Source organism: Amaranthus tricolor, chromosome 4 (genome assembly GCF_026212465.1).
Source record: "Amaranthus tricolor cultivar Red isolate AtriRed21 chromosome 4, ASM2621246v1, whole genome shotgun sequence".
Lineage (NCBI taxonomy): Eukaryota > Viridiplantae > Streptophyta > Magnoliopsida > Caryophyllales > Amaranthaceae > Amaranthus > Amaranthus tricolor.
Genome location: NC_080050.1, coordinates 20,095,691 through 20,111,513, shown reverse-complemented (window position 1 = coordinate 20,111,513; position 15,823 = coordinate 20,095,691). Strand labels below are relative to the sequence as shown.

Genomic DNA, 15,823 nt, shown 5'->3' with positions numbered 1-15,823 from the left:
TTTGATTTGCAATTTTACTCAATTTATTTGAGTCGCGATTTAAGATTTTTTTGCTGACAATAGTGTCTCATGTTGCAGGCTGTCTCATCAAGAATCAGCTAGTAACTCATCTGACTCTTGGTATTGCACTTCGTTGTGTTTTGGATGCGTTGAGAAAGCCTGCTGATTCTAAGGTGCGTTGTTTTTCTTCAATATGTGTTTTTTCAATGCACCCTTGTTCTGGTGGTGGAAAATTGAAGCTTGATATTTTTGCAACAGATGTTTGCGTTTGGTACCAGGGCTTTGGAGAAGTTTGTCAGTCGTCTGGATGAGTGGCCCCAATATTGTAATCATATCTTGCAGATATCTCACCTTCGTGGCTCTCACCCTGAACTTGTTGCATATATTGAAGGCGTTCTTGCCCGAAAATCTCATGGTGGAAATGGTGCTGTTGATCAACTAAATATGTCGTCTCTTGGAACACCTGGCATTGAGGTAATTGTGAACTGAGTTTTCTTGTCCTTGTTATTTCTATGTGTTATATTTTTTGATTGTTCTAGGATTTTGCTCCAAGTTCAGTGGTGATGGAAACTAACTGCTCTTGAGTTAGAAGTGGGCTCATTAATGAATTACATCACATTGGCCTTTATACTTCTTAAGTGGCTATTGCTTAGGTGCAGTGACGAAATTTGGTGTGGGTAAGGAGTTGTTGGATATACACAACCTTACCCATTCAAGACAGATCCTGGATGTTTAAAAAATCATTATCTGTAGAATTACATTACATTCATCTCTTGTTTAAAGCCCATGTGACTTTTTTGGTTTTTAAAAGTGTGGGTTTTGTAGAATTTATAACCAAATATAAGTATCTTGAATGGGATACTGCTTTGCTTGATATTGGCTTGTATTCCTGATAAAAAGCACATTAATTATTATGATCCATTTGCAGATAATCAAATCTACTACTTCACAATTGAGGCAGCCACTGTCATCTCCGTTACCAGTTCAATCTAGGTCTGCAGGTCTGATTGATGATGGAAATAAGACAAACTCTAATATGAATATCATCACAAAGCCATTTGTAGCTGCTTCGGTCCAATCTACTAATACATCTTTAGCTGATGCGGTTGGTGTTGCGAAGGTACATCTGTTTTAGATCTAAATGAGATTTGGGTTTTCAATTTGAACTTAGTTTGATCTTTCTTTCTTTAACAGATACCAAGTTCACAGCCTGGGCCTGGAGCACTGTTGTCTAATAATCCTGCTCGAAACCGAGGAGTTACTAATGCTCGTAATTGTCCAATTGTTAATCTATTTTGTGTTAGTGATGTATCCGGTTTTTTAATGCTGCTTTTGTGTTATGTTAATGCCATACTTTCGTTTTGCCATCCTTGCTCATAATCAGGTTTTGGTTCTGCCTTGAACATAGAGACCCTCCTTGCTGCTGCAGAGCAAAGACAAACTCCTATAGAGGTAGTGAATTATCGCTTCTTTGCATGAGTTGGCTTTTTAATTCTTTTTGATTTTTGATTTTGACATTTTTAGTTCCTATATTATATGGACCTGTCAGGATAAGTAGCTGTCTTGTTCTTTTTTGTTCATTTTTTTTCTGATTGATGTTCTTTCCTAAAGTGTTCGGTTTTTTAAAGCTGGACCTTCATGATTAAGTTATTGGGAATCTTAGTGAACTTTTTAGATTTTTACTTGTGAATTACTTCCAAGGCAAAGCTACCTTTTAAAGCATAAGGGGCAAGAATGCCTTAGGGGCTTTAATAGGTGATATCAGAGACTGATTTATTCTGTACTCTGGATATTTTATTTGAGCCAGCTGTCTAATGCTGGAGAATGTTTTGTGTCTGATTTTTCGAAGTTTATTTTCAGCCGTCATCTGAGATTCAGGACAAAATTTCATTCATTATTAACAACATTGCTGTTACTAATGTGGAAGCCAAAGCTAAAGAATTCTCTGACATCTTAAAGGATGAGTATTTTCCCTGGTTTGCACAATATATGGTGATGAAAAGGTTGCTAATCTGCTTCTGCTTCTGTATTTGTTCATTTTATATCTTCATTACCTGTTGGATTTCTTCAATATTAGAGTTATGGTTTTGCAGGGCTAGCATTGAACCAAACTTTCACGAGTTGTATCTTAAGTTTCTAGATAAGGTTGATTCTAAAGCCCTGAACAAGGATATTGTTCAAGCAACATATGAAAATTGCAAGGTCTGTTGGAAAGCATCTTTGGTGGTATTTGTCTGAACACATGAAATCAAATCATGTATAAAACACAATTACCGTTTGGCATTTTTTCAGGTTCTTTTAGGTTCGGAGCTAATAAAGTCGAGTTCTGAAGAGCGTTCTTTATTAAAGAATTTGGGAAGCTGGCTTGGGAAACTTACAATAGGTAGAAATAAAGTTCTAAGGTACCTGGAACTGGATCCCAAATCTTTGATTATAGAGGTGAATGACTTATCTTTTGTATTTTTTGCTTATTTTTTCTTTTGTAATTTTTTTGGATGGGCACTCCATGCTCATGGTAATGGATATCTATGACTACTGTATTTGTTCTGTTGTATTGTCCTTGGCATTTGATATTTTGGTGCATGTAATGATTTTTCGCAGGCTTATGAGAAAGGATTGATGATTGCTGTGATTCCTTTTACTTCCAAGGTACTTCAGTTTCCGAACATTTTTCAAATTTTTTATATCATATTTATCTGTATATGTATATTGAACTCTATTAAATGCTTCAGATTCTTGAACCATGTCAAAGTAGTGTAGCGTACAAACCTCCAAATCCTTGGACAATGGGGATACTTGCCTTGCTTGCTGAAATCTATGCGATGCCAAACTTGAAGATGAACCTTAAATTTGACATTGAGGTTAATGTCTTTTTCATATTTAGTTATGTTTGTGTTTGATCTTTTTTCTTTAATAAAATAACTGATTTTTTTTATTGTGGGGCTGCTGATTTTATTTTTAGGTGTTGTTTAAAAATCTGGGGGTTCAAATAAAAGAAGTGACCCCAACATCTTTGTTGAGAGTCCGTGCTCGGATAATTGAAGGAAATCCTGATTTTTCGAACAAAGATTTTACTGCAACTCATCCATCCATTTCTTCTGAAGATCAAGTGTTAATACCTGAGCCCGTTGAGCCTCCTAAAGCTCAACTTTCAGTTCCATTATCTCCAGTTAGTTCACATATATTTGCCATATTTTCCTTCTGCTAATATCACATGTTTTGTCATAATCTGATATTTTGTTTTTATGACCTCAGTTTGCTGTTCCTTCTGAGGATGATAAAGTGGGTAGCATGGGGTTTTCTGATCAGCTTCCTTCAGGTCCAGGGTTGCTACAATCTACTGGTTCTCAATCACCATACAACATGAATCAGGTATTGAGAATTTTCTAGAGAGATTAGAGATAAAGAGAGAACAAGAGAGATGATTCCAAGTAACCAAGTGACACAGTTTCGAGCACTGTTAAGCTCCTGCCCAATACTTTCTTTTTATTAATTTCTTGACAAAACATAATATGTGCATGGATAGCCTTATATAGGTTTCAAACATCAGACCCACCAAGACACCTAAACAATTATTAGTTATCAACTAATGATTACATGCCAGCTGTCCCACTCTTACCAACTTATTTGCTGACAATTATTACTCCTTTGTCGAGTCACCATTATCCTATTTTCCATTCATCACAGATAGATTCATATAGATTTGAGTTTTCAAGTTTGCAGATTTAGTTCATGTAGTACTTTTTCTTTTGTATTCAAATTTGGTTTCAACTTTCAATTTTATTTATTTAATGTTTGTTTGGAATTCCCATGGTCCAGTGTTTCAACTATGGTTGGTGATAAGCAACTTTCTGTTACCCACTTGCTCATTAATTTCAATTAGTACTCACATGGAGGAATGAAAATTAAGGAAGATGATTGTAGGGCATTGTCAGTGCCGATCCTGATGTTTTAAGGGTCATTGGAAAAATTAAATAAAAGGCTCAATCTAAAAAACTAACTAAATATTCAAATAAAACTAAAAAAAATAGAATATTATTACAAAAAAGTACGTTAATTAAATTTGATTAGTACTTCATCTTAATTTCATACAAAATAACTTTTAACATTCAAAATAAAACTCCCTCCATCCCAAAGAATTAGCTGGATTCTCCTTTCAGGTTGGTCCCATTGGATTGGCCACATCGCTATTGTTGGTCGTGACTCACAATCTTTTTTTAATTCTAATCCACACATTTAACTTACATTTTCATCACATTTCTCCCATTTTTTCATAAAATATACTCCATTTGTTCCTCAAAGAAGTTCCCAAAAGGAATTTTCACGGAAATGAAGAAAATTAGAATCTTTTAGATGGTGTATATATTATTTTATTGAATAATAAATTTGATGGAGGAAAAGTGGGGACCAAAAACATTAAAAAAATGTTAAAAGGAAGTGGAAAAAGTATGGGGACCATATCTATTTAAAAAATTGTTTTAATAAAGTTAGTCGGAAACATGTTGGGACCATATGCAATGTAAAAGTGTTAAAATAAAGTTAGTGAAAGATATGTGAGGATCATAAACATTATTAGTATTAAAATATTAAAATGAGGATGGATAAGGTTAAATTTTGTCCAAAATTTGTGATATGAATAGAAACATTCTTTATGGGAAAACAAATGGAACAACTCAAAATGAGAAATAGAAACAACTTTTAAGGAACAGAGGGATTACTTCTTTTTACCACTTTTACTCGCATTGTTATTTTTTTTTTTTTACTTTTTACCCATTTATACTTGAGCCTATTTCTTTGGGATGGAGAAACAATAAAAAAAATATAAATTTTAATACAAAAAGTACATTGATTAATACTTCATGCTAATTTCATACAAAATTATAATATATCTCATCCAAAATAATAAGAAACATTTGTTAAGAGTTCAGATTGTGAGCAATTGTGGATGCCAATTTCAAGTACCAACTCGTTTAGATTGTGAGCATTTGTTCCTGGTGAAATCAACTTTCTACATGAAAATTTTATGTGGCTGCTTTCTAATAACGGACTCATGCTTTATATTGCAGTTACCTCTTTCAATTCCAAATCTTGGGGTACATGTTGTTGTGAATCCAAAGCTCAATCCCCTGGGCCTTCATGTACACTTTCAAAGGTCAGGGTTTTTATTTGAGCTTTTTTGTTAATAGTGGGTGTAAAGATGTGTGACTCAGTTTCATATTGGAATGATTTAATTAATTTACTGCAGAGTGCTTCCGCTTGCCATGGATAGAGCCATCAAGGAGATTGTGCCTGGAATAGTGCAGCGTAGTGTTTCCATTGCTACTCAAACAACTAAAGAACTTGTTGCTAAGGTTCTTTGTGCTACCTAGTTTATACATGTCATTAATTTGGTTGCCTGCTGCTTCTTTTACTTAGAAGTGCTCAATGTTTAGGATTATGCTTTGGAGTCTGAGGAGGTACGTATATATAATGCTGCACATCTGATGGTTGCTAGTCTTGCTGGAAGCCTAGCTCATGTGACTTGCAAGGTGCATTTCGGTCCTGTACTTTGTTTTAACTTGATGTTAATAAGATCTTTGAGCATAACACTTTTGGGAGAAGATCTTTGTCTTAGCTATCTTTTATGCTGCGAAGTCCTGATGTCATATTCTTTGCTTCAGGAACCATTGCGTGGCTCAATATCAAGTCAGTTACGTAATATGCTTCAGGGGGTAACGATTGGCAGTGATATTCTAGAGCAGTACGTGCAACTAGTGACCAATGATAACCTTGATCTGGGTTGTGCAATGATTGAACAAGCGGCAACAGAGAAGGTCAATAATTTACTTGCTTCAGTGGATTGTCTCCTTCCTGGATGTAATTGTGCTGCTTAGATTTAGATTTTTGGTTGACATCAGCCTTTGTGTTTTGGAAATTATTAATCTTTGTACTGAATTCTGTCAACTCAGTCCACATACATGGCCATGCTATTGTTCTTGCTAGATGAAGTATCCAGCAAGGTCCAGTAAACTGCAGGATTGTCTGGACTTTGCTGATTACTCTTCTATATTTATTTGGTAATTGTGGTGTTTTATCATACTATGTGCCATACTTCTTTAAGCCCCTCACCCCATGGCCCCAATCGCCGACCGCTCAATATTTAAAGAACTACTTCTTTAAGCCACTCACCCCATGATTTCATGTTGGAATTTTTTGTTCCTCATGGTTTTGGTTGCTTGATGATCGTCGCATGGCTCTCCTCATATTAAATTGTCGGCCATTTTTTACTATAGGCTGTACAAACTGTTGATGGGGAAATCTCGCAACAACTATCTTTGAGAAGGAAGCACAGAGAAACTCTTGGTTCCTCGATATACGATGCTACCGTATATGCGCAAGGTCCTATGGGTGTCCTGCCTGAGACTCTTCGTCCTACCCCTGGACGTTTGTCTGTTTCCCAGCAACGCGTTTATGAGGTACAGTACTGATCTTGATGGAATCTACTTTCTTCCCTGTTAAGCTTTTGAATTACTTGGGGTATGTATTAAGTGAACTGCTGTTTGCATTCAATTGTACTTTTTTAGTGCTGATTTGTCTTTATTATTGTTTCCTAAAATAGCTTTGAGCTGACTCTATCTGTTACTGGCAGGATTTTGTGCGTTATCCCTGGCAAAACCAGCAGCCAAGTCAAAGTGCTAATGCTATACTTGCTGCTCATTCCCCTTCACTTGGTGGTGGGAGCTTCCCACGCTCATTCAGTTCATCTTCAGGACAACCAAGTGCAGCGATTGTCTACTCTGGACTAGGAAATACAACTTTTGCTGGTATGCAATCTGGTGACCTTGTTCCTGAAGAGATGGAACCATCTTCGACTCATTTATTAAGGTGTGGATTCAAATTTATTGGTCATGTGCAGGACCTTACATGTCGAAGTACATATTTATTGATGTTTTGCTACTGTCTCCTTACATTGGGCTTGTTTCTTGTCTGTACGTGATGTTGACATGGTTTGAATGTTTGGCATTAGTGATAGAGTGGGTTGTTTATTTTGCTATTTTCTTTCCGTGTGGTGTTTTAGTTATGAAGGTTTGATGGTATTGGCATAGCTTAGTCATTAGGCTTAGCAGTTTGAAAATGTTAAAATGGAATGATAAACATGAAACTTGATAAGAGCTCTGAGTAAATTCTTGCTTCATTTTAGTTAATTAACTTGAAGAAGTCATTGTAATTATTTTTGGTTATTTCAATCTTTAGGAAAACTTCTCATGAATAATCCCATTGTTTCCCATCCAAAGAATTTTATGTAAGCCCAAAATAATTTTCAAATTAGTTTTCCGAAATTGCATTATGTATCCACTGTTTATTCCGAGATAAATTTCAGAAAATATTTTAGAAAAGCTTTAATCAAATTGCAGGATGCTTAGAAATTGGAATGATGTTCGCAACTGTTGCTTAAGTACTTGTTGCAAATTTTCTCGTTTGTTGGTTTCAAGTTGTAGCAACTTTCTTGGATCTTCCGATTATTTATGCCTTTATCTGTCGGTGTATGAAGTTTAAAAAAGGTGTTGTGTCCTTTTTGCACAACTCCATTTACCAATCTGTGACAGCTCTAATGTGGTAGTGGGGCAAAAAATAAGTGGCAGAGAATTCCATGTGGTGTATGTTTGTGTCTGTTCAGAGAGAAGATTCTTCTCTGTTTAGATTTAAGTGGCCATGATTTTTACTCATGCATTTTTTTCTAACATGCAGCCCTGCTATTAGCCAGATTAGAATTTCTGATAATGTGGGTTCACAGCGCTCTGAAATCGAATCAATTTTACTGACTTCTGGTTCATCGACTCTGGAAACGCGACCAATTGAATCCTTTACAAATATTAAGGTTGGATACTATTTTGAGTTTGCTTTTGTTTGGACAAGTTCCTTCACTGACGTTTTTGTAATCAGGAATCTGGAATAACCTCTCAGCCACTACCTATGGGATCTACACCTGTTGGGACTAGTCTCATGGAAGCTTTATTAACTACTGGAGAAGCGCTGGAAAAATACCAGCTAGTTGCACAGAAGGTATTTTTAACTCATACTAGTTTTGTGGCCAAGGCGTTGCATTGTTGCTGTTGATGCTAGTTATATATATGTTGATATGGAAGAGGCAAATGCTATTCATATAATATTTCGCCCATGTGCAGCCTAGTCTCTTTGCTCTCATCCTCTTATTCCTTCCTTCTTTCATAAGGCAAGGGTTAGACTAGTCCTCTTTGGAAAGCGATTATATAACATAGGAGGTGTTCAAAAAGCTCTCTATCCCTTTTTTTTATTCTCTTTTGTGCGTTTCTACTTTTGATTCTGATTATTGTTTTGCAAGTGATTCTGATCATTATAAGTCATTGCATACATTTCACCTGTTGATCTAGTGTTACATTTGTCTGACCTGTAATCTAAATTTTTGGTCTTGTTCTTGATTGGTTTGCACGTTCTCAATTGAGTCATAGATTTATTGTTCGTTGGTTTTTGTTCATAGTTAACTATAAAAAATGACTCATTAAATTGTGCTATGTGAAGTTGTAGATGTTGCTTCTATTAAGAATAATCGGACAACCTCTTTGTTATTACAAGGGTAAGGTAGCATACATCCTAATCCCCCGAATCTTGCCTAGGTGAGAGTTTCTTAATGACATTGTGGTAATGATATGTTGTTTTGATTGGTATTGTACAGTAGGGTTGAGACGTAGTATTTTCTTTTTTTCTTTGTTGTTTTAAGAGACTAGCTCTATTGTTTTTTCGCGATCAATTTGGTTAAGGCTTGTTTTAGAACTTCGCCTCTTAATATAAATTATCAGGCATTTAACTTTTTCTTCTGGAACAGCTAGAAGCTGCAGTCATTAATGATGGCAGAGAAGCTGAGATTCAGGTATGTTCACTGGTCCATCTTCCATGAGAAGACACGCTTTTTTTTGTTGTGTGATTTTATGGTGTTCTTATAGTTCCATATGTTCTTTTATTTGCATGGGACTCATTGTTTATTTCTTTGCTGCCTTCAATTTTTTCAGTCTATTGTTTTGGAGGTTCCACAGATCATACTAAGATGTGTCAGTCGAGATGAAGCTGCTCTAGCAGTTTCACAAAAGGTGTGAATTAAGATGGCTTGTGAGCTTCTCTTTCCTGTGGATTATAGTACGCTGTAAATCTAACTATTTAGGGTGCTCTTTTGAAGGTTTTCAAGGCTTTGTATGAGAGTGGAAGCAATAGTTTGCACATTGCTGCTTTTATTGCTATTTTAGCTGCTATTCGTGATGTTTGTAAGCTTGTGGTGAAGGAGCTCACTAGCTGGGTATGTTTATGTGAATGTTTTCTTTGTAGTATCCCCTTGTTAATCTTCCTCATAGGCTACAGAGCTGTTTTCATTTTTTGTATTATGTTTAATTCTTTGCAGTTAACTAGCTCTTTACTACTGTAGTGCTTATGTGCTAGGTTTGTCTTTTGATTTATATATTGTGTACCCTTTATCTTCTTCTCAGGTGATTTTTTCAGATGAAGAACGCAAGTACAATAAAGATATTACTGTTGGACTTATTAGGAGGGATTTGCTGAACTTGGCTGAATATAGTATTCATATGGCAAAGCTTCTTGATGGAGGAAGGAATAGTACGTGTATTGTGTACTTATGTATCCTAAGTTATTACAGCTAAGAAAGGATTATATCTCATTATGTTTCTGTGTTATGCAGAGCCTGCGACAGAATTTGCTACTTCCCTTCTCCAAGCGTTGATGAATGAAGAACCTAAGGTCCTATCAGAGCTCCAGATTTTAGTTGAAACCCTCACAAAGGTTAGTGTAGTCTTCTATATCAGGGAGGCTGCTTAACTTTGAAAACTTTTATTAATATTAGAAGTAAAAAATTGTAACAGCAGCTTGCTGCAAGGCCAGAGTCTCCTGAGATGTTGCAGCAACTAGTTGAAACTGTGAAGAACCCGGCTGCTTCTGTTGGTTCCATTACCAGTCCTAGTATTGGAAAAGATGATAAGAACAGACAAACAAGAGACCAAAAGGTATATGCTGAATTTGTATGTGCATGTTCTTTGGAAGATAAAATTTAATACACAATAGATTGACTTTTATTTGGTTAACAGGTCCCTCTATCTGTGGTAAGTAGGGGAGACTACAGCAATGTTGAAGTCATGGAGCTAGATGCGGGCTTTCAGAAGCAGGTATCACTGCTCTAGAGCTCTTGGGTTGTGGCTTTAATTTCAGATATGATGTCATTCCATGCCAAGGGTTATGACTACAAATTGACATTATGGATTTTGTATTTGCTTTCATGATATTCTTTCCTGTCATATTTATCCTGTTTACTCTCAATCTTCCACGCCTAACTTCTAGCTGCTTGTTCCTGTATGTGTCAGTTGAAAACATGGCTCTTGTTTTTATAGAAGTTTGGTTCTTTGAAAAACCCTAGTCTAGATGAAAGAATATAAGAAGGGCTGTTATTAAATTTTTTGAGGGAGTTGAGAATGGCTTGGGAAGGGTAAGGAAGACAAGATGACTGTTTCATCTAAGGTCTTTTTTTTTTGGTTAACTTGCATTATTGGCAGAATGAACTTCCAGAAAGTAGTAGAAGGGCTGGTGCTTGTTTGATTGCAAAAATCAAAGACACCAAATTTTTTGGATTTCCAGGGGGAGATGGGAATACCCACTGAGCATAGTAATTAATCCGTCCCCCTCCCCTCAATGGTGAGTTGAAATTCCTGCAACTATTGTGCAGTTAGATGATATAATTAACTACAACTGTTTCTCTTTTTCTGCCTCTGGCTCTTCAAATCATATTCGACATACTTTTTAAAATCTTCATCTCTTCGGCAAGAAGCTCTTTCTCTCCTCAAAAAACAGTTGTGTTTTCTATCTATACTTTGTCATGTATATCTTCAATTTTAAACATTATTTGTGCGTGTTGTTTTTGAAAATAAATAGATAAATTATATGGTTATAGGAAGTTAGGAATCAGGATGGGCTTTGAGTACTGTTTTCCATCTTTGTGCTTTTTTTCAATTGTTTTTAGTAGTTATAAATTCCATCAGTTGATATATACTATTTCTGTTCTCTTCCTATTCTTTTTTGTATGTTTTTGTGATAACAATGTAGCCCCATAAAATTTGTTGTGAGGTGATGTCACTTTGCTAACCTGATTTATATTTTTGGTAGTTTAATTATAAAGGAATGTTATAGTACTTGAGAAGTTTGAGTCAACCTAACAAAATATAAAAATCTCATTGATTGAAGTGCAAATACCCAAGTGTTTACCATTTATGATTTAGCTATTTCCTAGAGTTTGACTTGGGAGTAATTTTCCGTGAATTGAAAATTTCCATGGGAATTTACTTCCCTTGTGAATCAAACAAAGCCCAATTTGTCTTCCGTCATTACTTATTCTGGTAACTGCATCCAAAGGCAGAGAATGCTTGTTAGTGCTGCTGAATGATTTTTTGTTCTCTAATTTTGTACTCATATCTTCTGTATGTTACACTCCCTCTAATTCACTACTAATGTCCTATTTGCTTTTTGGACACTATTCATCTCTTACTCTTAATTTGTATTTTATTATTATTCTATAAGTTAAAACATAGTCAAGTGGGATCTTGTTTGCTTTGTATCAATGCAAGGATTTTTATATCAAATTTTTATAATTTTTAATTATGCACAATTAGAGATATTAAGGATTGAATAAGTGCATTGAATAGAGTGTATAAAGTAAATGAGACATTAGTATTGAATTGAAGGGAGTATGAAATACTCCTCTGTCCTGGCTTTGCTACGCAAGGATGTGCACACAAATAAAAGAAAAGGGAGAAAAGTGGGCAATTTAATGGGGTGTGAAGGTGGGATCATTATTTTTTTGTGGAATAACCATGGGTTTTAATCAAGGGGTATTGTAGGTCTTTAGATATTGCAGGTGGGGTCCAAAAGAAGTAATGTAGCAAACAATGTGAGACGTACTAATTATATGTAGCAAAATCATTGGGCTGGAGGGAGTACTACACATTCTACCATACATTAGCATTAAGAACTTATAGATGTTCATTACATCTAAAAGCTAGATTTTATCTTGTTTGGTCAATTGCTTGTGCAGGTTTCTCTTCTTTTTGCCGAGTGGTACCGTACATGTGAAGCTACTAGTGGAAACGATTCTGTTGGAAAATTCATTTTAAAACTGCATCATAGTGGTTTTCTTAGAGGGGATGATATTACTGATCACTTCTTCCGTATTCTTTTGGTAATTCTTATATATGTTCTTGTGTTGGGTTTTTCTTTCTTTATTTATTTGTAATAGTTAAAATCCATTGTCATACTCTGATATCTATAATTGACATGTTTCAGGAAATTTCTGTGTCACATTTTGGTGAGGTCACACAATCATCTCAGCAAGTGCAGTCTTCCTTCCTTGCCATTGACATTTATGCTAAACTAGTATATTCAATATTGAAGGTATTTTCAATTTCCTTTACAAGACTCTACAGTTGGTAATTATATGGATTCTGGGATTGTATCTGATTGATTTTGTTTTTTTAGCATTGTCCAGTGGATCAGGGATCTAGCAAATTCTTCCTCTTACCAAAGGTCTTGTTCTGAACTTTAATCTCAGACTTTTTGTCGTTATTATATGTGTTGATTGTGATCTTGATATTCTTTGATACATTGCATTATTTTTACTTTGTAGATTTTATCGGTAACCGTAAGATCAATTCAAAAAGATGCTGATGAAAAGAAAGAGGACTTTCATCCAAGACCATATTATAGGCTATTCATTGATTGGCTTTCGGACTTCCCTTCATTAGATCCTGTGCATGATGGTGTTAATTTCCAGGTACGTCTTTCTTGCCACTATGTTTTGTCCTTTTGTCCATGGTATGAATGTTATTATTACTTTACATATGGCTAACAGTGGGGTTCTTATTTCCAGATTGTTTCAGCTTTTGCAAATGCATTTCATGCTTTGCAGCCCCTTAAAATACCTCATTTCAGGTTACGATTGGCAACTCTTAGTGGTCTTTAAAGTATGTTGCTATTGTGTACCAACTTTTGATGTGTATTAACTTTACAAAATTTTCGTCAGCTTTGCATGGCTTGAGCTGGTTAGCCACAGGACTTTCATGCCTAAATTGCTAGCTGGCAACTCTCAGAAGGGGTGGCCTTTTCTACACCGCTTGTTGGTGGATCTGTTCCTGTTCATGGAACCTTTCTTGAGAAATGCTGAAATGGGAGATTTGGTTTGCCTCTTAAGATCCCTTGCATGTTCTTTTCGTTAGTCCCGCATCATCCTATTGATTAAGATCCTGTTTTTCATTTGAAGATACGCTTTCTGTATAAAGGAACTCTGCGAGTACTGCTGGTGCTGCTACATGATTTTCCAGAATTCTTGTGTGACTATCATTTCAGTTTTTGTGATGTTATTCCTCCCAGCTGCATACAGATGCGAAATATTATTCTCAGTGCCTTTCCTCGCAACATGAGACTTCCTGATCCTTCAACTCCAAATTTGAAAGTTTGTGTTCACCCTATTGAATAAATTTTTGGTCAACTGTAACACACATTCTAACTTCTGTTAATTCTATGCTTAAGATTGATTTGCTGGAAGAGATGAGCCAAGCACCTCGCATATTATCCGAAGCTGATGCAGCTCTGAAGGCATATCAGATGAAAGCTGATGTTGATGAGCATATTAGGGTAATAATATCAGTACATTCTTATCAATTTGATTTGTTTTTGCAGAGTCATCTCATTAGTCAATTCTTTGTTTATGTTCAATTTTCTTGGTTTAACTTCAGACAAGGCAGCAACTTCAGACAAGGCAGCAAACGTCTCCATTCTTGAGTGAATTGAAGCAGAGAGTATTGCTTCCATCTAATGAATATCCACATGCTGGGACTCGTTACAATGTTCCTCTAATCAATTCACTTGTGCTCTATGTTGGGATGCAGGTGGTTGTTTTATGCTATTTTGTTATGAGTCTATGATTTTCAAATTGTAGTCTGCCTGCCATATGTTTGCTGTTGCTTTTTATGAGTATTGATTTTCGAATTGTATCTTCCTGCCTTTTAACTTTCCTGCCAAACGTTATTCATTGATTGTGTAAACAGAGATATCTCCGTGTATGAGGGGGTTTTAAATTTATTGTTCTAGATTTGCCTTTATGTATTGTTGTGGAGGACCAGTTAATGAGTTGCAATAGTTTTTGACTAAAGGACCTCGAATTTTTGTCCTCTGAAACCGTTCAGCTTCTGCTGTTATTTTAATGAATTCTGGTGAAGGCTTATTCTTTAGCAAATTGAGACCTATTATGCATTTGTTCTGGGAAGAGTGTAAGCAATGTTGAAAATGATGGACAATTTTGTGAAAGATGCTTTTCTTCTCTGAGAATTGAAAAAATTCAGAGTGCCTCTCATTAAACATACTACGGCGTGATCTTGGTTATGTAATTATCCAAGCTTATGAAGTAAGAACATACCAAAATGAAACTGTCTTTACAGTGGATATGTTGTTGAAATTGATTGTAGATGGGGTGCAAAATCTTCCAAAATGTTTGTAAGATTGTGTGTAATTGTCTCTCTTTCAAATTATAGTGGTATTATAGTGGTATTATTGTCAAGGTCTCATCTAATTTCTGTACAGGCAACTCAGCTACTTGAAGCACAAAATCGCTCCCAACCTCACTCGGTGAACAGTGATCCTTTGGTAGTTAAAGGAGCTTTAGATATTTTCCAAACATTAATAAGGGATTTGGATACAGAGGGTCGCTATCTGCTTCTAAATGCGATTGCTAACCAGTTGCGTTATCCAAATACTCACACACACTACTTCTCTGTCATCCTCCTCTACCTATTTTCTGACTCGCACCAGGTATTATTTTTTCTAATTATAGTGTCGAGACATTTTTTTGCTGCGGCTGTCTGACAGTTTTTATACATGCATGAGTCTTTCAAATTCATTTCTGTTTCCCAGACTGCTCTGGGCTTCTGGCATTTCATGTACTGCGTGTGTGTGTGTGTATATATATATATGTGTGTGTGTGTATATATATATATATATATATATATATATATATATATATATATATATATATATATATATATATATATATATATATATATATATATATATATATATATATCTGTGGTTCATGCATTATTTCTCACTCTCTCGCATTTCTCACCCTTAGCTCTCCTGGCAACAAAGTTGTCTTTTGTATTGTTTACTACTTTCATTTTGGCCAATTGAGATAGAATTTCAAATTCTTTTACTTTCTCTGATGATGAAACTAATTGTATGTATTCTCTTCAAATTTGATGCAATGTCGATAAAATCAGTGTGTTGATAAATTTGAGGATGGCGTGTATTGTTTCTTATGCAGGAAATTATTCAGGAACAAATTACTAGAGTACTGTTGGAAAGGCTAATTGTTAATAGGCCACATCCGTGGGGACTGCTGATTACATTCATTGAACTAATCAAGGTTAATTAAATACAATTCTGTCGCACGCACGTTCAATATAAAACATGGTTGTTTTCTTTTATAACTAATACTCTTGTTTGTGCAGAACCCTGGATACCATTTCTGGAATCGCTCCTTCACTAGGTGTGCACCTGAAATCGAAAAATTGTTTGAATCGGTTTCTAGATCATGTGGGGGGCCAAAGCCTGTTAACGAAAGCTTGATCGGCTCAGGAGGATTGTCCGATAACGCACATTAATTCAATTTTTTAAACTGTTGTGTAGGGTTAGAACTAAGAAAAATAGTCTGTAACATGTAATTTGATCTCTTTTTGTACAACAGTGTGAATATACATATTTGGAT

The 15,823-nt window shown here is 35.5% G+C and overlaps 2 protein-coding genes across 3 annotated transcripts in view; one reads left to right on the top strand and one right to left on the bottom strand.

Moving 5' to 3' along the window:
* LOC130810318 (uncharacterized) overlaps positions 1-15,823 on the top strand; it is a 29,928-nt gene that overhangs the window by 14,074 nt on the left and 31 nt on the right. The window contains exons 13-51 of one of the 2 annotated variants that reach the window (XM_057676327.1): positions 79-173; positions 259-474; positions 929-1,120; positions 1,195-1,270; positions 1,385-1,452; positions 1,861-2,003; positions 2,094-2,202; positions 2,293-2,439; positions 2,602-2,649; positions 2,733-2,861; positions 2,963-3,169; positions 3,256-3,372; positions 5,067-5,152; positions 5,246-5,351; positions 5,433-5,528; positions 5,661-5,813; positions 6,273-6,455; positions 6,629-6,864; positions 7,729-7,858; positions 7,924-8,043; positions 8,843-8,887; positions 9,027-9,104; positions 9,191-9,307; positions 9,495-9,621; positions 9,704-9,804; positions 9,888-10,025; positions 10,107-10,184; positions 12,101-12,244; positions 12,349-12,456; positions 12,541-12,588; positions 12,689-12,835; positions 12,932-12,993; positions 13,085-13,238; positions 13,322-13,513; positions 13,591-13,695; positions 13,797-13,949; positions 14,641-14,868; positions 15,380-15,481; positions 15,567-15,823. The exon at positions 15,567-15,823 is cut by the window's right edge and continues 31 nt beyond it. In XM_057676327.1, coding sequence (XP_057532310.1) covers positions 79-173; positions 259-474; positions 929-1,120; positions 1,195-1,270; positions 1,385-1,452; positions 1,861-2,003; positions 2,094-2,202; positions 2,293-2,439; positions 2,602-2,649; positions 2,733-2,861; positions 2,963-3,169; positions 3,256-3,372; positions 5,067-5,152; positions 5,246-5,351; positions 5,433-5,528; positions 5,661-5,813; positions 6,273-6,455; positions 6,629-6,864; positions 7,729-7,858; positions 7,924-8,043; positions 8,843-8,887; positions 9,027-9,104; positions 9,191-9,307; positions 9,495-9,621; positions 9,704-9,804; positions 9,888-10,025; positions 10,107-10,184; positions 12,101-12,244; positions 12,349-12,456; positions 12,541-12,588; positions 12,689-12,835; positions 12,932-12,993; positions 13,085-13,238; positions 13,322-13,513; positions 13,591-13,695; positions 13,797-13,949; positions 14,641-14,868; positions 15,380-15,481; positions 15,567-15,719 — 4,937 coding nt within the window. In that variant the 3' untranslated portion in view covers positions 15,720-15,823. Of the gene's footprint in view, positions 1-78; positions 174-258; positions 475-928; positions 1,121-1,194; positions 1,271-1,384; positions 1,453-1,860; positions 2,004-2,093; positions 2,203-2,292; positions 2,440-2,601; positions 2,650-2,732; positions 2,862-2,962; positions 3,170-3,255; positions 3,373-5,066; positions 5,153-5,245; positions 5,352-5,432; positions 5,529-5,660; positions 5,814-6,272; positions 6,456-6,628; positions 6,865-7,728; positions 7,859-7,923; positions 8,044-8,842; positions 8,888-9,026; positions 9,105-9,190; positions 9,308-9,494; positions 9,622-9,703; positions 9,805-9,884; positions 10,026-10,106; positions 10,185-12,100; positions 12,245-12,348; positions 12,457-12,540; positions 12,589-12,688; positions 12,836-12,931; positions 12,994-13,084; positions 13,239-13,321; positions 13,514-13,590; positions 13,696-13,796; positions 13,950-14,640; positions 14,869-15,379; positions 15,482-15,566 lie in introns of both variants that reach the window. The other variant, XM_057676326.1, reaches the window with a different exon arrangement.
* Positions 15,799-15,823, bottom strand: part of LOC130810319 (remorin 4.2-like) — a 1,512-nt gene continuing 1,487 nt past the window's right edge. Inside the window, exon 3 of the mRNA XM_057676329.1 lies at positions 15,799-15,823. This exon is cut by the window's right edge and continues 319 nt beyond it. The gene's annotated coding sequence lies outside the window, so the exon portion shown is untranslated.